This window comes from Diabrotica virgifera, chromosome 1 (assembly GCF_917563875.1).
Source record: "Diabrotica virgifera virgifera chromosome 1, PGI_DIABVI_V3a".
Lineage (NCBI taxonomy): Eukaryota > Metazoa > Arthropoda > Insecta > Coleoptera > Chrysomelidae > Diabrotica > Diabrotica virgifera.
In genome coordinates, this window is record NC_065443.1 from 285,224,592 (window position 1) to 285,252,425 (window position 27,834).

Genomic DNA, 27,834 nt, shown 5'->3' on the forward strand with positions numbered 1-27,834 from the left:
CATAATTGGAACAGTGTATTTCCTAGGTACTTGTTCTTTAATGATTATTATTGTTCTAGCTTTTTGAGCTGAAATCGTGGTGTTAAATTATTGTGCTCTTATATTAAACCTGTGAACTAGTCGTTGAAGACTATTTTCACTTTGGGCTATCAAAATTGCATCATATGCGTAACAGAGGATTTTAGTTCCATTGTTCCCCATTCTGTATCCATTCATGATTAGATTGAATAGCATATGGCTTAGTGAATCACTCTGTCTTATTACTCTGGGCTAATTAACAAAATACAAGGAAAAGTTATTTACCAGCAATTTTATTGCTGGAATCGAATCTTATTACTGTATGTATTAATAATATAGGTATGCAAAGTCCGCAGATAGTGTGCTACTTTTTTTATAAACAAAATGGCGCCCGAAAATCGTGTTTTTTTCAATTTTTGCTCTATAACTTTTTAACTTTACACCAAAAACACCCAAATAAAAATTCACCGCAATTAAATTCTGCATAGAGACGTGTTTTTCCTGATTCACTTCGACGAAAACGTACTTTACAGAATTGAAATTGGACTATTTGAGCGGCCTCAGGAATATTTTAAAATTATAAACAATTTTTTGGCTTAAAAACAAATAGAATATCTCGGGAAATATTAAACTAAATTAAATTGTGAAAACGGTATTCAAAAATCAGCGGCAGGACTCTTCTTTTGAAAGAAAAACGTTTAATTATAACGAGTGGTTCCTGAGATACAACGGGTCAAAATTGACCGGAATTTACGGCAAAGATATAAACAATAAGATCATAATTTTCAAACAATCACCTTTTTATCTTTGTCCGCTTTCTCCACACCAATTTTCATATGTTTAAAATACTCATAACATATATTATTATAATAAAAACTATCGATAATACGTGTGAAAATTGACAAAAATAGCAAAATTCCAATCAAAAATTAGGTTGAAGAAAATGTAACCCTCAAAGTTCAAAATCGGTATACTATAAAGAAATGCATTTTCTCGGCTTCCCATGGAGCAATTTCCTTCATTCCTTTTTTGTTCTCTATTAACTCGAGTAGAGCCATCGAACTAACTCATTATTAAATGTCAGACTTGCTTTTGTTTTGTTATAATAGATTAATTTATTTATAAGAACAGAAAACTACATATTTTTTCCAGTTGTAGGCTTTTTTTTAGATAAACTTACTACAAGTGTACCTTTTAAAGTTAAAAACATAAATATTCTCATTTGAAAGCTGTATAATTATTTTAACAATTTTTATTTAAACAAATTAAAATTTTGTGTTATAATAAATAAATTAATTTATTATAACAAAACAAAAGCAAGTTTGACATTTAATAATGCGTTAGTTCGATGGCTCTACTCGAGTTATTTGGGAACAAAAAAAGAATGAAGGAAATTGCTCCATGGGAAGCCGAGAAAATGCATTTTTTTAACGTACACCGATTTTGAACTTTGAGGGTTACATTTTCTCCAACCTAATTTTTGATTGGAATTTTGCTATTTTTGGCAATTTTCACACGTATTATCGATAATTTTTATTATAATAATGTATGTTATGAGTATTTTAAAGATATGAAAATTGGTGTGGAGAAAGAGTACAAAAATAAAAAGGTGATTGTTTGAAAATTATGATCTTATTGTTTATATCTTTGCCGTAAATTCCGGTCAAATTTGACCCGTTGTATCTCAGGAACCACTCGTTATAATTAAACGTTTTTCTTTTAAAAGAAGAGTCCTGCCGCTGATTTTTGAATACCGTTTTCACAATTTAATTTAGTTTAATATTTCCCGAGATATTCTATTTGTTTATAAGCCAAAAAATTGTTTATAATTTTAAAATATTCCTGAGGCCGCTCAAATAGTCCAATTTCAATTCTGTAAAGTACGTTAGATAGGTATAGTGTCTTTTTATGAGAAAATCATAGTTATTTTTATGCTTCCTAGTTATTGTCGTTATTATAGCGACCGTAAATTTTTAATTAACAATTCAATTGTTGCTAAACTGTTAATTCAATTTCTATCGGCTTCTGGAATTATAATCTATACGAGAAGGACTTTTACATTACCAAGTTACGTAATTATTGATTAACAATTACTTATCTAAAATTTTAGTTGAAAATTAAAGATTTTGTTGGAAAAACCCGCTTTTTCCGGGGAAAGTTTTCGTCGAAGTGAATCGGGAAAAACACGTCTCTATGCAGAATTTAATTGCGGTGAATTTTTATTTGGGTGTTATTGGTGTAAAGTTAAAAAGTTATAGAGCAAAAATTGAAAAAAACACGATTTTCGAGCGCCATTTTGTTTATAAAAAAAGTAGCACACTCTCTGCGGACTTTGCATATCTATATTATTAATATATACAATAATAGAATTCGATTCCAGCAATAAAATTGCTGGTAAATAACTTTTCCCAAAAATGGCCTATTCTCCGATAATCAGCCCAGACTATATTCTATTGCCTGTATCTATAGGTCCCGTAAGTTGTCCATCTATTTTTACTTCCATCCTATTGTTTTGATAGACGCGGATGTGTGATGTGGATTTATATCTTAAGTCTTTCTTTGTCAAATGCCTTCTTCAAGTTGATCGAACATAGGAATGCATGGTCCTATTGCATTTATTGTTCTCTCTTTAATCTGTATATGACTAATATTGGCTTTGTAGAAGACCTTCTCGTACGTAAACATTGTTGCCCATCTGCTAAGTATAATAGGTGATTTATTCCTTCTTGAAAAATTTTGAAGTAAGCAAAAAACTGTATTTAAAGTGGGTGCATGCCCCGTTTACTTACAATCGAACCAAAATACCGATATTCTGACGATTTAGGGCACTGTTTGCAACTGAATCAATAAATGGATCGGCAACAACTTTTCTGTAATGCCTCTTGAATACAAATTTTAAATTAAATAGGGGATAGTCAACATCCCTGTTTAAGACAATTTATTACTCTAACTAAATGTTCTAAAAATAAATTTTTTATCTTAACAACACTCTGGATTCTTATAGATACTTTGTAGAGCTCTAATTTACGTGTTCTTTGTACAGCTCTAATGTACGTGCTCTCACGCACATTCTTTAAGATAGAGATTGTAAAGTAGATACTGTCACGTAGGCATTCTTGCCTTTAGAGATCTATAAAGATAAGATGGGTAATCAGCAGGACAATCCTACTGGACAGGAAGGTTTTTATACGAAGAAAAATGCCAGTAACAAAAAGGGAATGATCTAAAAGACAATAAGTACAGTCAATAACTTCTTAAAGTATCAAACACGCACTATTTAGGCTGTTAGGATAAGTACGAACGATATTAAGGCCATCGGTACATAATTCGCAAATATTTTACGGCTATTCCTATTTTTTCTGTCTTTACACGGCAAATTAGGTGTAGTAAAATTTACACTGGTATGGATATGCAAACATTACTAGAATGTCATTCTACTTGAAAATGTCTTCATTAACTTAAAAAGATGGCTTTTGAATGTTCTTGGATAACTCTTATTTGTATAATTGCAAATTATTAATTCAGTTAATAAATGTGATTATTTCATTCATAGGAGATTCTGACCAATAGAAAGCTACAGAAATCTAAATTAAACTGATAATTTTTGATAATTTCCCGTCGTCAAGTATATTACGTCAGATGCCCTTCGTTGCTATGAAAAAATACATTCAGTGACATTAATGACAATTAATGTTTTAAAAATTATAAAAGTGATGACTTTCCACCGTAAAATTTTTATAACAACTGTGTGTTTAATTGTACTAATTTGTACTTACATAAATAAATTACAATAAAATTTTAGTTTTGAACAGCTTTATTCATGAAATAATCGCAACAAATTGCACTCGATCTCTAAAATTAATATATAATTCTTGCCCTCGTGACACTTTGACATAATTTCACTCGCCTTCGCCTCGTGAAATTAAAACTGTCAAAGTGTCACTCGGGAAAAATTCAATAATTTTAGAGCTCTTGTGCAATTACTACTGATAATTTTTTCACTAACTATGTATTCAGTGATTGTAATAATTTATATGTACAACAAAAACTAATACTCAATTAAACGCAGAAAGTCCCTTAGAATAAATAAAAAGTTTATTCTGAATGAGATATTTGAAATTAAAAATCACACTAAATTTTCTCTTAGTTTTTCACCCCTGTAACTAATTAAAATAAACATTATAGAAGTTCTTAGGGACTTTCGGCCTTCGCTAATAACGTAATCTTTCATTCTGCGTTTAAATTTTTCAAAAATACGTATTCGTTTTCTCAGGATTCGAAAAAAATGAATCCCCATTTGAATAGCATCGCAGCCGAAAATACGTACCCATCCCCTTAAGGGATACAGCAATAGGGAACTTGCATATATTTTTAAATGTTAAAATAATATTAAAAAATATAAGGTAACGTGATCTTAAAACGCATGCATGCAAAAAAAACAAATATTTTTAACTCATACACTCATTAGGCGGCTTTGACAATGCTACAAAATTCAAATTTCTTCAGAGATGCTTAAACGGGTCTGACGTCACGACCCAGGCTCTACCTGACATCGACAACAAAACCGCTAGGATATTTCGAAAATATGATTTAGGTACAAATTCATTCACATTCACTTAAAACTCCTGTGTAAAAGTCGATTATATAAAATAAAAGTTCAAAAGAAGAAAAAAGGTTATTTTGGGGATTGTATTAATTCCATTTTCATCCTATTTAATTGGAAATTCCAAGGTATTATTTGTGTTCTTGTATAGCTCATAATCAGTTTATTAAGTTTCAAACTGGAATTGATCACGTGTTAAGACAAATAAGTAAGTATTATTATTAACAAATAAGTAAGTATTATTATGAAGCATGTTTAAATTGTTTATAAAAATAGGTTTTAGTTACTCTTACTTTTATTACTAAAAGTTTTGTTTATTTTTAAGTTTTCTTCTTTCTTCTTTGTTATGAATCTAAAATATTTAAAAATTATAGGTTTTAGTTTTGTTTGTTACAAAATATTACGACCAGAAATATATTCGGAATATTTAATTATTATAAGGGACGAACGTTTTGGATTAAAAAAAAAAAAGAATGTGTGTGTACTTTGTACGCACGTAAGAAGTTATACTTCTATTATATGATTTAAACGAAATTAATATACTTTTTATTTATATTTTATTTAAATATTAAACTAATTTATACTTACTACTTCTCAAACATTTTTATTAAAACAGTGCCAAAAATTAAAATAATAAAAGAATAAAACACACACAAACACATTAAAGATGCCACAAATGATTTCTGAACATTAATTGTCGGAAATTTTTTTTAACAAATACGTATTTTCTGAAAATAAAATTATATAATAAATATACTTATATATAAAAAAAATAAAAGTTTTTATTGGGATTCGAACCAGCTATCAGCGCGGTTGGTATATTGGGGTTCATTCGCCTTAAACGCTTCGTCATGGAGGCAATGTGTCATTACGTGTGAAGATCGACTAACTAAACGGATTAAGCTTTTGACATTTTTGAATTAAATTAAATTATTTTGATTTTGAATTGAAATGATTTAGAATTGAAAAAATACAACAAAACATAGAGTAAGAAAACAATATATTAGGTGAATATTGATAGAAATTTTGATGGTAATCAAATTATGTAAATAAAAGTATTACATACTATGCAGTGGCGGCTCGTACCACTTTAAGAAGGTAGTGCCACAACTCGGGCAGCCGCCAAAATTTTTAGTGACGGATTCACGATATTGTCAAAAAAAGGTATACTGACAACAAAAACTAAAAAAAAATATGCGCGGATACTTTAATCTTATGTACATATCTTAAGTTTATTGATCTGAGGTGCCAAGCAATTGTCCAATATTGATCAAAACAGTTCCGTAAATTAATTAATAATAAAAACCTCTTAACCTACCACCAGCATTTACTGCTGATAGTGCTTGAAAATTGTTATTACGATTTAGTCTCTATTTACCAATTTATAAAAATAATACTATTTCATTATTCACACACATGCACAAATTTTTGTAATGTCACTTTTAAAGTTTACGATATATGAAGCTCATTCTTCTATTTTTTGGTTGCAAAGTTTTCAATGACTTTATAATTAAAATTATCGATACAATTTACAAAATGCTTTTCTGCAGATAGTATACCTAAAGCACTAGGTTTCGATGTAAACATCGAAAAACAGCGTTCTGCTTTAGATGTTGATATAGGAATGGTAACTAAAATACTTAAAAGTTTAATAGTTTCTTCAAATGTGCTTTTTAAACCTTCCCTCTACAATAAAACCGATAGCGAAACAGCCCCAGAGGTAGTACTTAATTCGTCTCGCTAATACAGTACCTACTTCTAATTCAGTTTTAAACCGAGTTTTGCTTAAAAATTAAAATTGTTCATTAAGAAATGATTCGGAGAACTGATGCTTATAAGCAGAAAACTTCTCCGACATAAATAAATTAGAAGCAACTAAATGTCCGGAGAAGGTAGACCTTTGAAAGATCTGGTACTTTGAATAATATGAACCTTTAAGTCGTTGTCTAATTCGGCGCTAAAATTGACCAGCTCCTTAAATATACCTCTATTTTCTGAATTTTCTTTTTCGTCGTGACCTCTTAAAGCTAACTCGAAAGCTCCACAACACCTTATAACATTTGTAGTTTTTTTTTTAGCGAAAAACCACCAAAAAAATTTTTAAAATACCAATATTTATTGTCAATTAATAAATTAAACTTAATAAATAATCAAAATATTATCAAAATACCCACGATCATGATGCACTAAAAGTTGAATTATAAATACAAAAACTTTTTAACAGAAAATATACATAATAAATGCGACAAACCAGCACGTAAAGAAACTCAAAGTAAATAGACCTGGCTTCATACTCTCGTGCCTGGCACAGAGATTCTAATGTTAAGGTATACTAATAGTCCAATATAGCTCTTTCTCTGTCGCTTACATATAATGCTCATAAAATCTTTCTCTCTTTACTCGTGCCAGTACTGACTTCGGCGCGAAGGAGATTCTCCTGTCGAATACTCTCCGCTGTCGGCAGGGATTGTATTGCGCCCATAGTTGCCATATTTTATATAATTTATGAAGATCAAAAGAAATACACACAAAAAAATTAATAGGAATTAAAAAGTTTTGAAGATAAAAAATATGTTTATGGATAGTTAGCAAGGTAGTGCCATGGCTCTATGGCACTACCTCACGGGCCGCCACTGATACTATGTATTTTGGTAGGTTTAAATAGGTAGGTACCTATGATACATTTACAATTATTACGTAACTGTTGCTTTTAAAAACTATTTAAATGTCACTACAATTATAAACTTTTTTGTTTCTGTCCTCACAACAATAGAACTAATATATTATACATTTGTTTACCTTCATATTAAACAATTATTTATTATTGACAGATCATTTCAACACCCAATCAGAGCCCGTATAACGACTAATACCATACTGTCGGTGTGCGCATGCGCGCAGATCAATATAAATTCACCCTCAATCTCAATCGCGCCTAAAGAAGTATAACTTCAAAAAGTTGTGTTGTTAGAAAACCGAGACCGAGAGGTAAAATCTAATCTATCAACCAAATAACCAATGTTACTATGTACAATGCACAAGTATACATAGTTGCAAATGTTTCTATTTAAAAACATTTGTTTTTTTGCGTAGCAGATACAGACTTTGAAAATTAAAAATTTACTTATATTTGGATAGAATATGACGCAGGTATTATTGACAGTTTGATTAGTATAGCACAAGACTTTTGGAATGTAAATATTTTCTCCCATGGATTTGGCTCTGCTAATTATTAAAAATTAATGGAATAAAACTTTAATAAAATTAAGTTTCATCCATAAAATATTTTTTATTTCTTTATGTGAGAATGAAATTAAAATTTTAAACTAAATATATATTTATATATTTAAATAAAACATCCTTTCTTTTTATAAGTAATTTTTTAGTAGTATCTATGTACATACTTCCATAACTTTGTAATATAATTTGGCATTTGAGGTAGGTTTTACAATAAAAATGTATTTCCGTAAACTAAACACAATATTATAAATGAAAGAAAATCTTTAAAATGTCAAAATATTGTCTTCACAGTGCACGTTTGCCACTAGCCCAACGAGAACAGTGGTAAACATCATGGTTGGTGACGTCAGACCCAAGCGCACGCTTTTGAAGTTGTTTGAAACGGTTAATTTGGGCGCGCAACTATTATTAGTTATTGTACGTAAACTATTAATTATTAAGACGTAATATTTTCAATATAATATTTTTAAACATAAATTAACAATTTTATGCAAAAATATTTTTATGTGCAAGTTCCCTATTATAGGCCTGATGTCTATCTGAGGATAGTTTTGCCGCCACTGCTTTACTGACGACTGGTAGCAAAACGGTCACAGAAAAAAATAAAAACTGATTGCCTGAAAATGCCAGTAATGAAATAGTACAATAATATGTAATACAAAAACGTCGCATGCTGATGCTTTGTAGACTATACCAAAGCAATTGACTGTTAATTGGGGCATATTTTGCAAATTTATAAATTTTATTTTTAAAACTAATGAATTATTAATTATATGAAGACTTTACTGTACTAAATAAATATAAGCTTCTTCTGCATCTTAGTTTTTTATATTATAAATTTTATGAACGATTCATCTTGCCAGCTCTTACACTCTCTTTAGTTGATTATCATTTCCTTTAGACAATAAACAGCAATTGTTTAAAGACTCAATCAAGATCTTACCGCCTGGTTCCGTTGACACTGTCACTTTCCAATCGCTAAACTCATCAAAACCACCTACACAAACAATCTGAACAGACTCCAGCTAATCCAGCTTCCTAATCTCACTGTTTTATGTAAAAACCACACACTACATCCACACACCACAGTTAGTTAGTTGTGCTAACCCAATATCTAGCAAACAAATAATGCAGAGTTCAATTACTCGCCCGGTCTCATCCGACTGAGGGTCATATGTTTTTGTTATTAGTGGTCTATTATTTTGATTAAGTGCAGACATTATCTTACAGACTTATGTAGTACGCATACTATGATGATGATGGTGAATGATATCGGCCACAAGCGCGTGCGTTCTTTCGTGTGGGAATCCGCTATATGGGTTTGCATCTGCAGGATTTTATACGGGGTCATTTGTACAAGAACATGGCATGTTGTCTTCATAATAAGGGGGGTAATTTAAGAGATGCTCTTCAATTTTTAAATTAGCAACTAATTTATATTATACTTACAGATAAAATAAATATAATCGCCATTCAAGGTCAAGGTATATATCAAATGAAAACCCTCAATTAGTGGATTCTTTTAGGCGTATTCTTCAGTTTTGATAATTAAATATTCATTATCTAATATTATTAATCTAAGTTACGCGGAATTGGCTATTGAAACTTTTGAACCTTACAAAACTGCAGGACCGGATGGGATATTTCCTAAGCTACTCCAAGTGGGACTGGAAATAATTTATCATTATCAACAGCTATTCCCTCAATTGTCGGATGTAAGCCTCCCTAGGTGTGTCCATTAGGGTGCATCGAAAAAGGCGAAAAAAACTTTTGCGACGGAAAAGTAATACCTTACAAAAGTTGCCCAATCAACTGTTAAGTATTTTGGTAAAATTTTTTCGAAATTGGAAAATATCTCCTCCAAAATTAAAAATTTTGAAAAAATGTTAACAGACGAAAAAAATTTTTATTTCGAAGCGAGCGTTTCGAATTGACTTTCGAAAGCGTTGAAATAAAAAAATATTTTCTGCCACCAACGGCAACTTAAAATTAGAAGAAATACATTAATATGCGAATTTCTTTTGTAAGGGAAATGTAATACCTTAATGATTGAATAAATAAATTCGGTTTAAATTGGAAAATATTTTGTGGTTTCACAAGGCAATTAAAAATTGTACTTAAGAAAAGTATACTAAAACATTCTTTTAATAACAAAATAGCCTAACTTATCCGTCTTCCTGACGTCACCCAAATTTTTTAATACTAAAATAAATATAAAGCAACGTACAAAATTAGGTATATAAATATTACAAAAAAAATATGGTAAAAGCATTCTATTCGAAGATGTCTTCCGATTTAGCACTAAAGTGAGGCATAGTTTTGCTGGAATCAATTCGAGTTTTTATAAGTCCATCCCTCGAATACGCTCCACAAACTGCTAGAGAAGCTTGTGTCACAAGCTTGACACATCGTTCTACACATTGTTTGTGGCGGTGATATTTCTCAATCTCAATGTTAAAAGGGTCTAAGTTAGGATTCTTAATAAAATCCCGCAGATTGTCACTCGGAAATCTAGAGAATGTAGGGGGTTCTGTAAGGTGATATTCTTGTTAGTTAATTAATTCAAAGTAGTCGTTTGAATCAAAATTTTTATAGGAGAAAGTTTGAAGACCCTCACGTTTTTTGATTTGGTCACTGGCAAACTTCTTTTGATGTCCAAGGGGTAGATCATTTGAATGTCGCAGACATACAAACCACTGAAGCGGTTTTTTAAAATGTTCTTCTAACAGCCGTATTACATCACCCTTAACGCCAGTATTAACGACTGTTTCGTCACATACAGGGCCGCCGAGAGGGACGAGTGGGCCCCGGTAAGACGTGAAGAGCGGGCCCCCGGCAAAAAGTGAAGAGCAAAAAAATTGTTTAATTTTTATAAAAATAAAATTATCAACAATAAATAATAAGAAACATTTTAAATATATCTTTTATTAAATTTTGATTATATTTTTATAACAATCAAAATATTTACATTACCGGTGCTTTTCGATTGGCAAAGATGTCTATAATTTTCGAAAAATCGTATGTTTTTACCAAATCATTCTCAATGCACAAAGTTGCTAGGCTAATTACCCGGTCCTGTTTCATTGTAGATCTCATAGCATTGTTTCTGCGAGAAAGAAAACTAAAGGTGGACATTCACGGTTATGCCATCTCGTCAAATGGCGTGATATGTTGAATCGTGATGCCAAAATCCGGATTTTCATTCGCTTCATCCATCGCGTCATGCCGTTGCTTGACGCCAAGCCATCATGCCGTCTTTTCGTGAGTGGCGATACACCACGTCATGCCATCGCGCCACCCTCCCGTTAATGTCCAAACCCACGTCCATTTTTCGTTCATTCTACGCGGAGTTCTTCTTCGGAATCTGACATTGTGCGTCTTCACCGAACCACGTCAAATACGAAATGATGACCAATTTGGAGTGGTCCTGAATGGGCTATGATTTTGGCGTCAATCCATTTGACTGAAGCCATTTGGCGTGGCTCCAAATGGATTGACTGTCAATGCCCAACTTAAAGGATCTTTTCCCTTTTGCGACTATAACGACGTTAGGAAGTAATGATACCAATTTGGGATGTCTAATTTTATTAAGTAAATCTATCGGAGAAAGTTAAGATTCACAAATATTCTCCTTGTCCATCGCTCTATCGTCTTCTTTATAAAAATCGCGCAATATGTATATCAATTTTTTTCTTAATATTGGCGTTATCTTCATCTTAGAATGTCCATAAAAGGATAAATAGCGAATGAATTTCAATTACCGCATTAAACTTAAATTCGCTTAAAAAAATAAAAATACTAATATGCTGGAAAATAACACTAGCAATTTTTGATAACATATTTCCCACATTTCCAACTTTTATTCCAACAGATATTACATTTCCAACTTTTATTTTTTCATTCTGTTTCGGTCTGTCCATTCATAACTATTTGCTGTTTTTTGCATTCATTCGTGGCCCGCCATTCGCTTGATGTCATCAGTCCATCTTGTTTGAGGTCTGCCTCTACTTCTTTTGCTTGCCCTTGATCGCCACTTAAGAATTCGCTTTGTCCAGCGGTTGTCTTCCATTCTTCCTATGTGTCCTGCTTAGTTTCATTTTAACATGGCAACCTTCTGGATCACATCTGTTACTTTTGGAAATAATTATGAGTCCCCTAATGGTAATATTTAGAGCTATCCATTATCTGGGATACATTCCCAAATCTTGGAGAGGGACGAGGGTAGGGTTTATTCCCAAACTAGAAAAACAAGATTACACCTTAACAAAATCATACAGGTCTATAAGTCTGACTTCATTAATATTAAAAACCATGCAAAAAATCTTGAATGAACAAATCAAGAAAAACAGTCTCAATGAAAACTCACTGCACTAACGGCAATGGGCATACCAAGTGGGAAATCAGGTGAAGCCGCTCTGCACAATCTAGTGTCGGAACTCGAAAAGGGTTTGCACCATAAAGAAGTCGCCCTTGTTGCATTTTTGGATATAGATGGTGCATTTGATGATACCTTCATCGAGACAGATACGTCTGAAGATGCCATAAACCAGTGGGCAACTAAAAGGTGCACTCAAGGAAGTGTATTGTCACGATCAGTATAGAATATAGATGTCGATGACCTGATTCATGGGTTAAGCGTCCAAGGAATGCGCCAATGGACGCACCAAGGACCAAGCGGGGACATCAGGTAAACCCGCCCTGCACAATCTAGTATCGGGACTTGAAAGGAGTTTACAGCATAAAGAAATTGCCCTGTTTGCATTTTTAGATATGGAGAGTGAATTTGATAATACCTCCATGGAGTCAGATACGCGTAAAGGTGCCATAAATCTGTGGGCAAGTAAGAGATGCACTCAAGGGAGTGTATTGTCACCGTCAGTATAAAACATAGTTGTCGATGACCTGATTTAAGGGATTCATGGGGTGAGCTGGAATCATTTGGAGAGAAACTGGAAAGAACCAATGAGGTCCAGGATCAACAATCAATTGAAGCACTCACGTTAAGAATATAACCAACAGGACTAAACGACTCTTCTGGAACTGCAGACAAGTTGTATGTAAAACGAGGGAGTTGAAACCAATGGTAATCTGTTTGTTATACACATCAATGATCAGTGATACGATCAAAAGTTACTTATGGTTCAGTACTTTGATGGAAAAAGACGGCTTTGAAATCTTGTGCGACCTCTCTCACCACCTCACAAACACAAAGACAAGCGCTTCTAAATATAACAATTGCCTTGGATAGTACGTACAGGAACGGTTTCGTTAGAGGCTGTGACAGATTTTCTTCTAAAGCTGATATTTATCTCTGTGCTCTCTACATGCCCTTTTTATTTCTCTGTTTCTATTCTTTACTGTCATTCTGATGTATAAGGGATTTGATTATTTTTTGCACTTAAATAAGTATCAGCGTTTTCCCTGTTATCCAGTGCTTTTTCTTGATGATCTTCTTTTCTATTCTGGTTCTTTCTGTAGAGGTTTTTTGTTTATTTTTGAATGCTTTTCACGTTTCTTCCGGACTGTCTTGTTTCTCTAAAATGCTAATTTTCTATTAGTCTTTTATCAGTCTGCTGCTGCTCGATTCTCTTTAGCGCCAGCTTAAATTAAGCACATAACTAGAGTGCGGAATATATGCAACACAACATTACCAAAATATGCGCTATAATATATGCATTACTTTTACTACAAATATGCAGGTATTTTTTCTAAATTTGTCTAAATATGCAAATGCATATTAAAAATACTCAAAAATAAAACAAAATAATAAAAATGTATACCATTTTTATTCGGCTGCAATACGAAGGAAAAACAATCTTACTTTTTAATTAGAATAAGGAGTGCAGCCAGTCCTTTTAACTGCAGTTTTCTGCTCTTATTGGAGCGTCATCAGAAGGAACGTAGGCACTGTTCTCCTTAATCCAATCAAATCGCATCGAAAAGGTTTTCCCAAATATTGCAGCCAAAGTGATGGTAATGGGTGGCTAGCGCCATCTGGCCGTAAAAATACGAAGCAAGTTTTCAATCCTAATAGCAAATAATTAATATTGAAAAATATCAAAAATCACTAAAAGATTTTTAAATTGAAAACTTACTTGCTTCGTAAAAATAAAACAATATATTAAATATAAACATTTATGTTTAATACATATTTATTTTTCACATAAAAACAAATGAAATGACACACAAAAACTGATATTATAATTAAATTAAGAATCTAAATTATAGTATGAAGTTATAATCAAATATTTTTCAAAATTTTCAACTAGCAACTTTTGCCTTCTATCACTAAAAACGTGTTTGGACACAGAAAAAGTTCGTTCTACATCTACTGATGTTATAGGACAATATTTTAATTTAGGCAGTAAACTAATTTACCAAGTCGTAAGATCTTCAGAAAAGTTGCCTTCAAAAATACGTACAACTTTCCTCAAACAATCGAAGCCCTCATTTTTTTCTAAAACATTTTTTAATTTATTTCTAATTGTAATCCCTGTATTTTCGGGAATTTTTTGACAATGAGCAGAAAAAGTGTTAACAAGATTAACCGAATCACTTAATTGTAAATTCCTTTGTTCTAATGACTTTATTAGATCTGGTAAAAAACTAAAATTAACTTTTATGAACATAAGTTCTTTAGCAATTTGTACGTTACTTAAAAGTTTTTGACTTTTCTACAATTTGATGGATTTTTGTATTTTAATGCTTCTCTCTATGTCCGTCTTTATAGAAGTAAAAGCGAATTTGTCGAATAAAAACACTCTTTCCAGAAAAATTTCTTTTGTGGGACATGATGCTTTTGTTTGTCAGTTCCTCATTTAAAAAATGAAATGTGAAAATGAATGTAACTTACGATTTTAGAACAGGCCTTGCAAAATACTTTGTCTCCACTTAGCTTTAACTCGGGAAAACACTTTATCCAAGCACTTTTTTGAATGGTAGACATATTTAAATTTAATATATACCAATCACTTCAAAAACACTAAATACGATACAACGTTTACTTTAAACAAATGTTGGCCGGAAACTGACAAAATAAATATTAGACCCTTAAAAGCAGGTAGGTTCCTACGACTTGCTACGCTAATAAAATAATATTTTTCTGGGAACACCCATAATTGTTAAATTCAGGTAGTAATGGGAGAGTCCACATAGATAATAATGAGCGATAGATAGATAAATAACGAGCTCGTTCATATCGAAGTTATAAAATTCCAACTAAGAGAGGAAAATTTTAAACTTTTATATAATTTATTTTTAAAATATGCAAAATAAATCGTGTTTAGCTTAAATATGCAATGTTGTGTTTGTTGTCTGAAAATATGCAATATATGCACTTTGCATATATTCCGCTCTCTACACATAACAATTTACGATCGGATCCACATTATGATCTTGCTCTTGCTTTTACGTTTGTACCATGTCTTCTATCTGTTTCTAATCAATATGAAGTCAATTTCATTTTTATATTTTTTTTATCAGGACTTTTCTACGTCCATAAATGGAGGGAATGATGCTTGAACATGATGTTGGTCATGATCAATGACCAAATTGTTTTTGGTAACAAAATCTATTAAACGTTTCTATCGAATATTTAAAATAGGTAAGATTTTTGATGTTATAGTTTCTTGTATCTCGTACTTTATAATTAAAATCACCCTTAATGGTTATGAGTGATTAATTAGAACCTCTGGAGAAAACCAATCATTGATGTTAAACAAAAACATCTATTTCTAGACAAAAACGGTTTATACAAAAATTGTTTATTAAAACACTTATTACAACTAAAATGTTAACTTATATTTACACTTTTGTACATATAATTTTAATCGAACGAGATACTGCTAGAAAAATGTATTCTATACAAAAGGTTGAACTGGCAGACAAAAATCTAACATGGCAGCTCCGCAATTGAAGAAATAAATTATAACTATAGCCCCTTGGGTACTAGTTTACTATTCAGAAAATAGAGTTGATATATTTATAGTACAATTTAAAATCGATTGTTCAAGACCACAATTTCGTTAATATAAAATCGGGGTGCCGTCAACAGAGTCAGCTTGGTCTACTAATTAGAGTCAAACAGGATAGTTCTTTATTAGTCTGACAACGCCCTACCTCATATAACTTTAATTTATAATTAACAGAAAGTTGAAAACTCCAAATCTAAATTTTAAATTTGTCATAAATTAAAAAGAAGTCCAACACTCATACTGAATAATTTCACTTTCAAAAATTCAAGTTTTGGTTAATTCTAAACACAGGTTTTAATTTACAGATATGCGACGGAGATGCAAGGTGAAGAACATTAATACCTGGGTAAGAAACAGAAGAGTAGAATGGAACGACCACATAAGCAGAATGAAAACAAATAGAGTAGTAAGGACGGCGAGAGGTAGTTACCAATAGGAAGAGGATCAGTGGGTAGATCACGATAACAATGGAACGACAACTTAATGGAGGCACATTGAAAAAACAGATCGAGTCATGTCTACACAAAAAGAAGAAGATAGAGGGGGAGGTTTTAACTAAGCGCCTAGAAAATCCAGTTAGTCCAAGAGATAAATTCTTACAAGAATCTACTAAAATTTTGAAACGAAATGATAAGGAGGTTTGATAATTTTGAAAACATTTTATTCAGGGAAGAATCCAATTCCAATTTGAACGCACATATCAACTCATAGAATTGTACCTATTAGGTATAAAAAATTCAAAACACATACTAGCCATCATTTTATAACCCTAAGAGGATCTGAAGTAGTTAAGAGAATAGTCGGCAAACTTTTTAGCCAAAGAGCCAAATACGAACAATCTCTCTCTCTCTCCTGTCGTTTCCCCATTACTGAGGATCGTGATTTCTTCCAATATTCCTAACAATGTTTCTCCATTGGTCTCTATCTTCAGCTGCTCTAAGAGCTTCGCAGAATGAGTTTCCAGCTGAATGCTTTATTTGGTCAGACCATCTAGTTGGTGATCGTCCTCTTGATCTTCTCCCCGGAACGTTTCCAGAAACAATTAATCTCTCCAAACTGTCGTCACCTCTGCGAACCACGTGACCAAATAATTGTAGAATTCGTTGCAGACATATTGTGGACAGCCTTTTTTTTAATATTGAGTTGGTTTAGAATGGAACAATACAACAATTTAAAAAAAATTGGCAGCCAAATCTGCTTGTTCAGCAAATAGGTCTGGATCCCGCGTATGAAAAAAAAGTTGATTAATAGCAAGCTGAAAATTTGGTAATAGCTTAAGGGTGTCTGGTCGAATAAACTTTGATATATGGGAACACTGGAACAGGGGCAGTTTAAATTGTGGAATAGGTTAAAAATTTGGAACGGTCAGACCACGAAAACGGCACATGTATTTTGTCCGACAGAACAGACTTAAACTCTCCGAGCAGAGATTAAACTCTCATGCAAAAATCAGACTGCTATTTATCACCTGTCATAATTCCTGTCATTTGACATATTCTACATGTTCCACTCATTAAAACGCCCATTTGGTAATAAATAGCAGTCTGATTTTTGCATGAGCGTTTAATCTCTGTTCGGAGAGTTTAAGTCTATTCTGTCGGACAAAATACATGTGCCGTTTTCGTGGTCTGACCGTTCCCAATTTTTAACCTGTTCCACAATTAAAACTTCCCCTGTTCCAGTGTTCCCATATATCAAAGTTTGTCCGACTAGACACCCTTAAGCTATTAACAAATTTTCAGCTTGCTATTAATCAACTTTTTTTTCATACGCGGGATCCAGACCTAAAACTTTTATTACACTAAATAAAACTAAAGGGCCTAGTCGGTTAAGATAGTGAAAAATGCTCCCAGCGATATTCCAAATAAACACACATGTTCTACATCAAGAAGTATTCGACCAAAAATTTTTAATCCTATAACCATAATCCATAACCTGGCAAAAAATTAAAACGTGTTTTTTCGTTTTTTGGCAATATATTCGTTTTTAATCATAGTAGAAACGTCTGTTTTTTTTTCGTTTTTTAAGCAACTATTCTAAATGGGAAATTAGCCACAATTTAACTAACAAAATAATTTTATTAACGTTTCGACGTCCACATCGGATGTCGTTGTCAAAATACAAAATATTAATAAATTAAACAAAAATGTTGTTGCTTAGTAAAAAATTTTTCTAATAATTTTATTTTATCTGACTCATTTATATTGTAAGGTTTTATATACTAAATACAAAACTGTATTTTTTACAAAATTTTTGGCGCAAAATCTATTTTTATATGTTAATATGTAGAACCGACAAGGGAAAGAACAGCAAACGTGATCTTTCTCAGCTCATAAGAATCAGGAATACCTACTCTTCCAAGCGTTGAAAATGATCATGTCTTCCTTCTCCAGGTGATTCAAAGCAGACCACTTGTGTTGTGAACATTTTTTTCATCTCCAATATTTCCAATTCAACACAAAGACGTTGTTCGAATTTAGAGCGCCATACCTCCTCGTTTTTAAATCCAGAAATTGTATTTCAAAGCTATTAAGGCCAATTTCAAAAGGAGAAAATTTCAACTCGGTTATTGTAGCATTAAGAGCAATAAGATGTAGGTAATGTTTTAATGTAGTTTTTTTCCAATGAAAATATTATTGCGCCTTCCGTGGATATTTGTGCCAGAGCCGCATCTAAGGAGCCAAAGAGACACATGTGGCTCCGGAGCCGCACTTTGCCGACCACTGGCTAAGAGTAAAGTTTTGATTTAGTAAGACCACTTGTCATACTACTGACTTATCAATTGCTGCGATAAACGTACTACATTCACACACATTGATTTCTAGTAGAGCCATCATTCATTTGGTTTTTTAAATACTTTCTGTAGATATGTATATCTAAAAGGTATATAAAAAATTATGAAACCTACACGAGAAAAAATCGTTGCCCTACTAATTTTACGCAGCTGAATCTCAGAAATGGAAACTGAAAAATGGTAAAAATACCGCGAGAAATATAATATATGTGTGTGTGAGAAAAAATGGCTTGGATGCGGGTCCGTTAGCCACAGATTTTTGTTTTATTTTTACCTCAATTTATTAGTTTTGTGATATTTATATCTCTTTCATTTAAATGACTATATTTGTTTCTTTCAAGTAGTTTATGAGTAATTTAAATATTTCCATTTCATGACAACTTATTAGATATTCTATACTAATTGGAAAATGAACTTGTGTTTGTCGTAAATTGTAATATAATTGATTTATATATCTCTCGTTAATTTTGCATTCAAAGAAAATATGGTTCAAATCTCTAATAGAATTAAATTAAAAAATAATTAAATTAAAAATCTAATATAATATAAATGTGTTGTTACTGCTCTTCCATCGATATTAGAGAAGGAACAGTAGCATAGTGGTTAAAATTTAGACAAAATTATTTTAAGAATGAATATTGTAGTTCGGTTTTTATAAATAAAACGTACATAACCTATTTGATTAATTATGTTTTTTACTTATTTTTTAATTACTCAATAAACTCCCGACTCCATTTTTAGCATTTTCATTTATGAAACCAGACTTTTAAACTTAAACAATAATTTTTATATCGTACCATAAAAATCTTTATAATTCTTACATATTTGACAATACTATTCAGTTGGTTACCTACAAGAATACATGTTGATAAGTTCTAATAAATCAAATATCATCGTATAGTTTTACTAAACATGTAACAGAAAAATAATGATATAAGGAGCAAAAAGCTGGTAATCGTTGGTGTCTGAGAGTTGTTATAAAATCCTCCATAAACTTGTAGTCCAGCTGTTTCTATGCTTTGTTTACAATAGTCTCCATCGTATAGCCAACCAACAAATTCACCTGTAAATAAAATAAAAATATTGAAAATTTATATAGAATTACGTATAAGGGTTGCGGTGGTCTAAGAGTTCATAATTGCTCATCCCTTTATTTGAAAAAAAAACTTGATTGTACAGTCGAATCCGTTTATTAGAATAGCCTTCCTGCCAAGCAAAAGTATTCTCATATCCGTTATATTCCAATAACCGATCATTGGTGGCTAGTAGAAACGTTTCGAAATCTCAAATTGTTATTCTTTAAACCGGGACATTCCTATAACCGGTATTCTAATAAGCGGGTTCGACTGTATTTGCCCGTTATAGATTGAATGACCTAAGATTGGTAGGTACCAATATGATGCCAAGGTAAGTAATGGTAGGGGAGCGCAAGCGGGGATTTTTGCAGTTATTCGAGCCAGTCAGATTATCTGAGAAACGTTGTACCCTGTAAATATAACTATACAGGGTGATTGATTAGTGTGAGGAAGCTCAGTATATCTGTTACAGTAAAAATTACAAAAAAAAGTTATTGACAAAAATTGTAGGCAGATTTAAACTCCACATTTTAAAATTAGCTACAATCTTACAGAGTGTTCCATAAGATGGTGGCAGACCAAACTTATGTTTTTTTAAATGGAACACACTGTATTTTATTTTAAATTTGAAATCTGCTTCACTTCCACATCACAACAATGTAAAGTTTTATTATGTTATACCGGGTACTTAAAAGGTTATAGCCAATATTACCTAAAAATCGTATCAAGTTTAACTCCCTGTATAATTAAAAAGGAATGTAGGAACATTGATCTATTGCAACCATAGTTTTTTAATACTTGTTAAAAATTATAAAACATATTCGTTCTCATAATATTCGTTAAATCAAATACAGGGTAAGTCAAAATGCAAGTACATTATTTTCTTGGTAATTTTAAATAGAACACCCTGTATTTTATATCACTATCGAAAAGTACTAATATCGTACTTCAAATTTTATAAAATACTCCCTATACCTAAAGTTATCAGTTTTCTAGATATTTTTATTTTTCCATCAAAGTATTAATTTGGTAGATATTTTAACGTTTACCAATATTTATTGTTAGTTGGCCATGATTGATTTGTCAGAAACTGACAGTTTGACATTATTATTTATTAATTCAGCATGGGGTACACCGTAAATTAGCAACAATTATTATTTAGTAATTCAGTAATTAATTCAATTTAAATTAGCAATAATGAATTTTACTACTGATGAAATGGTAGATATGATCTGGATTTTGGGGGAATGCAATAAAAATTCATTACTATCAGCTAGAATTTATCAATAACGGTTTCCAGATAGGCGGCAACCGAGACAAGATACATTTGAAAAATTGAAAGATCGATTTAACCGCACTGGTTCAGTGAATTATGAAAAACATGAACGAACAAAAACTAGTGTGACATAGGAAAACGAAATTAGTGTGTTGATGGCAGTTACAGAAAACCCACACACAAGTATAAGGAGTATTTCCAATGAACAAGAACTTAGTTACTACTCCGTTCAAAACATTATATCTAAAAACAAGATGCACCCTGATCATATTCAAAAGCACCAAGAATTAAATAATGATGATTTTCAGAAACGAATAGTATTTTGTGAATGGGCCTTAGAAAAAATTAATGAGCAGAGATATTTTTTTGATTATGTCTTATTTGGTGATGGAGCTACATTCCATCGAAACGGTTCTGTTAATAGGCATAACTTTCACTACTATTCAACAAGTAATCCATACCACATAGTAACACATAGTCAAACAAGATGGTCTCTAAATGTGTGGGGAGGTATCGTCGGTAACCATGTAGTAGGACCATATTTTTTTGAAGATAATTTAAATGGTGAGATTTATTTAGATTTTATCGTAAATCAGTTACCGATATTATTAGAAGAGGTTCCACTTAATATACGTGAACAAATGTGGTTTCTACATGACGGTGCTCCTGCGCACCACAACGAATTAGTACGTGGTGAACTTAATGATCAGTTTGGTGAAAGATGGATCGGAAGGGATGGACCGGTAAGGTGGCCCCCGAGGTCACCAGAGTTCAATAAAATGGACTCATTTTTTTGAGGTTACGTTAAGAACGAAGTATATAAAATACCTCCAACAACAAGAGATGATATGAAAAATAGAATCCGAATTGTATTTCAAAATATTTCTTTACAAATGCTTAGTAATGTAAGCAACTCTTTCAATGACCGCTTTCAAGTATGCATAGATGTTTTGGGAGGTAATTTTGAACACCATACTTAAGTAAGATAAGTTAAAATTACTGTTGTTTTTTATTTTTTTGTGTTAGTTATTTTTTTTAATTTTCCGTCGGTTATTTGTTATAAATTTTATTTAAAATAAATTGTTTTCTTTTCTGTGTCGTTATTTCTTTACTAAATTAATAAACAATAATGTCAAACTGTCAGTTTCTGACAAATCAATCATGGCCAACTCACAATAATTATTGGTAAACGTTAAAATATCTACCAAATTAATACTTTGATGGAAAAATAAAAATATCTAGAAAACTGATAACTTTAGGTATAGGGAGTACTTTATAAAATTTGAAGTACGATATTAGTACTTTTCGATAGTGATATAAAATACAGGGTGTTCTATTTAAAATTACCAAGAAAATAATGTTTTTGCATTTTGACTTGCCCTGTATTTGATTTAACGAATATTATGAAAACGAATATGTTTTATAATTTTTAACAATTATTAAAAAACTGTGGTTGCAATAGATCAATGTTCCTATACTCCTTTTTAATTATACAGGGAGTTAAACTTGATACGATTTTCAGGTAATATTGGCTATAACTTTTTAAGTACCCAGTATAACATAATAAAACTTTACATTGTTGTGATGTGGAAGTGAAGCAGATTTCAAATTTAAAATAAAATATAGGGTGTTCCATTTAAAAAAACATAAGTTTGGTCTGCCACTATCTTATGGAACACCCTGTAAGATTGTAACTAATTTTAAAATGTGGAGTTTAAAGCTGCCTACAATTTTTGTCAATAACTTTTTTTTGTAATTTTTACTATAACAGATCTACTGAGCTTCCTCGCACTAATCAATCACCCTGTATATTGGCTTTTAATACAGGGACTCCGTTAAGGGGGGTCCGAAAAAAAAAATATCCTTAGAAAAACTCGAAATCGTTAGATTAAAATAAGGTAAGTCAAGTACATGCAAAAGAGCGTATATTTCAAAAATCTGACGATTTGAGGGGGACGTAAGGAAATGGGTGAATCACAAAGTTTCACAAAAAAAGCGAATATTTCGTGAAATGAACGTCAGATCGAAAAACTAAAAAATATGTGTTTAGTATTGTTTAAAAATCTACTGAATGATACCAAACACGACCCCCACGGAGAGTGGTGGGGATTAAATTTAAAATTTTAAATACGAACCCCGCGATATTTCGCGAAATGAACATCAGATCGAAAGACTGCAAAATACACTGATTTTTCAATATTTTTGAAAAATCTATCGAATGACATCAAACAACCCCCCACGGAGGCGGGGTGGGGGTGGCTGTAAAATCTTAAATAGGAGCCCCCAAATTTTTGTTGCAGATTTGGATTCTTTACGTAAAAACAAGCAAGTTATATTCGAGACATTTTTTCGAATTATGGATAGATGGCGCTATAATCGGAAAAAACCATTGTTGGAAATGGAAAACTAAATTAAAAAATTGAAAGTCCCCCACTTTATGGGAAACTTAACCTTACTTTTTTTGGTTTTAACTCTTCACAACCCAATAGGTCCCCATAACACTCGAGTAAATGCAAATTTAGCATACTTTCCTCCCCTACTATAAATAAATGTTTTGTCTAAATTTATTGTCCTGTATTTTGCAATAATTAGTTCATGCTTAAAGCATAAAGACACTATGTGTTTTTGCTGATGATAGTATAGATATGTCGTCTGCGTATATTACTATACCGGCATATGCTCCACTGTTCATTTTGTTAATAAATTAAAGATAATATATTAATTAAATAATTATAATTCAAAGATATTATACATATATTAGGTACCTACTATACAGGGTGTCCCGAAAAGATTGGTCATAAATTATACCACATATTCTGGGGTCAAGAATAGGTTGATTGAACCTCACTTACCTATATACAATAGTGCACACAAAAAAAGTTACAGCCCTTTGAAGTTACAAAATGAAAATAGAGTTTTTTCATATATCGAAAATTATTAGAGATTTTTTATTGAAAATGGACATGTGGCATTCTAATGGCAGCAACATCTTGAAATTTGTGCACCCCATAAAAATTTTATGGGGGTTTCGTTCCTTTAAACCCCCCAAACTTTTGTGTACGTTCCAATTAAATTATTATTGTGGCACCATTAGTTAAACACAATGTTTTTAAAACTTTTTTGCCTGTTAATAAGCTAGTGTTTATCGACATATTTTGAATATTTGTCGAATCCACCACATATTGTTAAGGCCATCGGTACATAATTCGCAAATATTTTACGGATATTCCTACTTTTTCTGTCTTTACACAGCAAATTAAGTCTAGTAAAATTCACACTGGTATGGATATATAAACATTACTAGAATGTCATTCTACTTGACAATATCATCATTAACTTTAAAAAGATGGCTTTTGAATATTCTTGGATAACTGTTATTTTTATAATTAAAAAATTATTAATTCAGTTAATAAATGTGATAATTTTTTCACTAACTATGTATTCAGTGATTTTAATAATTTATATGTACATATTATATGTACACCGTTTTTAGGCGTCAAAGCCCTTCCGGTAGGGATCTATGGAGGAGTGTCACCGAGCCGCAAGCCCTTATCCATTGCCGTACCGCTCCTCCATAGGCCGATCAGACACCAGCTTATTCCAGACCAAGTCGTAGATTATTTTTAGAATTTTAGACTACGACCTCAGCCTTTTTATTTTTCTATTCACCGGGCTGGGGCTAGAACCTCGATCGCCTCGACCGCATATCCTCTAGAGTTGTCAATCGTGCGCCTCAGTCCGCTTGGCTGAGGCGCACGATTTATATGTACAACAAAAACTAATACTCAATCGAGAAAAGAGGAAAAGTGTTAAAGTGATTTTTTAATAATATATTGTTACTATGGAACGCTTACAATTTTGATCATCTTTAAGAATACTTGGATCACAGAATATATTAACCTGATGTATTCTCTGCTTGGATCTTCCACAAATAATACACAATAAATAACTTTTTATTAAGTTCACGTCTTAAATCAATTATTTATCAAATACATTATATATCAATAATATTTAATCAACAACTCAAAATATTCCCGATGTCATGTCAAATATTTAAAATATTTACTGATTGTCACTGTCTGACTGACAGTATGCTGACAATATTCTATTCGACTGAGTGCGTTGTATGACAAAGGTAGATTTGGAAATATTACCACGGACATTGTGTTCATTTTTTTCGAATCCTGAAAAAACCAATAAATATTTTTGAAAAATTTAAAGGCAGAATGAAAGACTATATTATTACCGAGGGCCGAAAGCCCCTTAGAATAAATAAAAAGTTTATTTTGAATGAGATATTTTAAATTAAATATCACACTAAATTTTCTCTTAGTTTTTCACCCCTGTAACTTATTAAAATAAACATTATAGAAGTTCTCAGGGACTTTCGGCCCTCGCCAATATCGTAATCTTTCATTCTGCGTTTAAATTTTTCAAAAATACTTATTAGTTTTCTCAGGATTCGAAAAAAATGAATCCCAATTTAAATAGCATTGCAGCCGAAAATACGTACCCATTCTCTTAAGTACGATTATATTTATAGAGACTATCTGAAAATTTATTTATAATTTACATTTTTAGGTATATTTTGACAAAGAAGCCATATCTCGATAAAAGGTGACTTCAAAAAAAGACTAAGAGGCAAAAAAGTTTTAAAAACACTGTGTTCAACTAACGGTACCATAAAAATAGTTTAATTGGAACGTACACAAATATTTGGGGGGTTTCTCATTATATTATATTATATTTATAGAACAATTTATTAATTATTTCGTCACCGACAATTACTATCCCACCTTCAACCACGAAACATGTAATCAAATAAAGTAATTAACTTCCGCATTAACGCAAAAACCACCGTGTCACAGCGTTGGGAGCGACGAAAACCCTTCCATTCTACATAATACCATATGATCATATCCATACCTGTTTCGTCAATCAACTAGAGCGTAACCAATGTGTTTCACAGCTGCATGAGTTTCCAAAAGAGATTTGTTAAAACATAAGACTGTGATTTAAACGAGCATGTGTTAAACAATGATATCTCTCGTTTTTGCTTCACTGAGTACGGGAATTTTTCGAAAACGGGGACTGCAGACTGCAGTGTTATATTGACAGTATTATATAATAGAAATGTTTATGTTGGAAAACGGTGTCATTACATGACTACTATCTAAAGGTTTACAATTTCATCGTGATGATATTAATATCAGTGGGTACATATTAAATTTACTATCCAGATACAGGATGTACCAAAATGCATGTGCATGTTTTTGGGATTTGATTGAGGCACCTACTTCATCTGTAAGATTAGGAGTAGAAATATTCCGATTCTTTCAAGTTATTGAGTTAGTCTTCGGAAGTAAATAAATTATATTGTAGTAACGAAAAGTTAGTTTTATTACATTATGAAATGGAAAACTAACGCAGTTTATACCAGTACAAAGCGGAGTCAGACAAGGTGACTCATTAAGGCCACTGCTCTTTAATACAATAATGGACGAAATAATAGAAGCAGTACGTAAAGGTCATGGTTACAGAATGGGGAACAAAGAAATCCAAATATTATGTTATGCAGACGACGCCGCAATAATCGCCGAAACAGAAGACGATCTCCAAAGTTTAACACACATCTTCAATACAACAGCCAAGAAATACAATATGATAATATCAGCAGAAAAAACCAAATGTATGACAACATCTAAATACCCACTACGATGTAAAATCGAAATTTATGAGAAAATAATAAAGCAGGAAGCAAGGTTTAGATATCTGGGAATGGATATAACCAATTACGGAGATGTTGAAGAGCAAGTACGACAACAAAGCTTAAAAGCAAATAAAGCGGCGGGATCTCTTAATGACACAATCTGGAAGAAGAAACACTTAAGACAAGACACAAAAGCAAGAATCTATAAAGCAGCAATTAGACCTATATTGACATACATGGCGGAGAGAAGACCTGACACATCTAAAACGAGATGACTACTAGAAACAACAGAGATGAAAATACTCCGACGAATATCAGGGAAAAGTCTGTTGGATTGGAAGAGAAACGAAAACATAAGATCATGCAATGTAGAAGACATAAATGGATGGGTGACAAGACGGAAACATGAGTGGAACTAACACATTAGTAGAATGGCACAGGATAGGATAGTACGAATAGCACGAGATAAGTCACCAAATGGACGAAGAGGTATTGGCAGACCAAGAAAAAGATGGTGCGATAACTTAAACAATTTAGGAGGTTAATATTGAAGAAAAAACAGGCTTTAAAGCCTACATACAAGAAGGAAGAAGAAGAAGAAGAAGAAGAAGAAGAAGAAGAAGAAGAAGAAGAATAACATTATGAACAAAATCACGTATTACAGCCAACAATATGGACTCAATATACACGTAAAGAAAACAAAGCTTATGATCATTCGCAAAAAAAAGATAACAGAAGGTCAACTTTAAGACAAGTAAACCCCTGTAAAAAGAGTCACGCACTACAAGTACCTCGGCGCCTCAAAGAGATAAGAGCGCCCATCGGAAAAGCTAGATCCACCTTCAACCGGATGGTTGAGACACAACCTCTCTATTTGTAAAAGGCAGCGTTTAGACACCGCGTTAAATCCGAGCAATTTATCGATTTCAATCGAGTTGCTTAAATTTATCGTTGTGTGCAAATGGTACATCGCAGCCATATATCGGAATTGGAGTTGGTATCGGATTGCATCAATTTATTGTAACGATCGAGTTGTTTCAGTTTATAATCAATCATCTTCTTCTACGGCACTACAGCCCAAATTGAGCCTTGGCCTACTTTATTTTTTGCCTCCACCCTTGCTTGTCTGTGGCGGTTCTTCTCC

General features: G+C 32.1%; 2 protein-coding genes across 2 annotated transcripts in view; both read right to left on the bottom strand.

The window, feature by feature from the left end:
* Window positions 1–9,029, bottom strand: part of LOC114330465 (hepatitis A virus cellular receptor 1) — a 77,252-nt gene extending 68,223 nt beyond the window's left edge. The window contains exon 1 of the mRNA XM_050651265.1: window positions 8,805–9,029. The gene's annotated coding sequence lies outside the window, so the exon portion shown is untranslated. The remainder of the gene's footprint in view (window positions 1–8,804) is intronic.
* A 6,579-nt stretch (window positions 9,030–15,608) lies between these two features.
* Window positions 15,609–27,834, bottom strand: part of LOC114330455 (angiotensin-converting enzyme-like) — a 333,944-nt gene continuing 321,718 nt past the window's right edge. Inside the window, exon 11 of the mRNA XM_050651261.1 lies at window positions 15,609–19,691. Within this exon, the coding sequence (XP_050507218.1) occupies window positions 19,519–19,691 (173 nt within the window). The 3' untranslated portion in view covers window positions 15,609–19,518. The remainder of the gene's footprint in view (window positions 19,692–27,834) is intronic.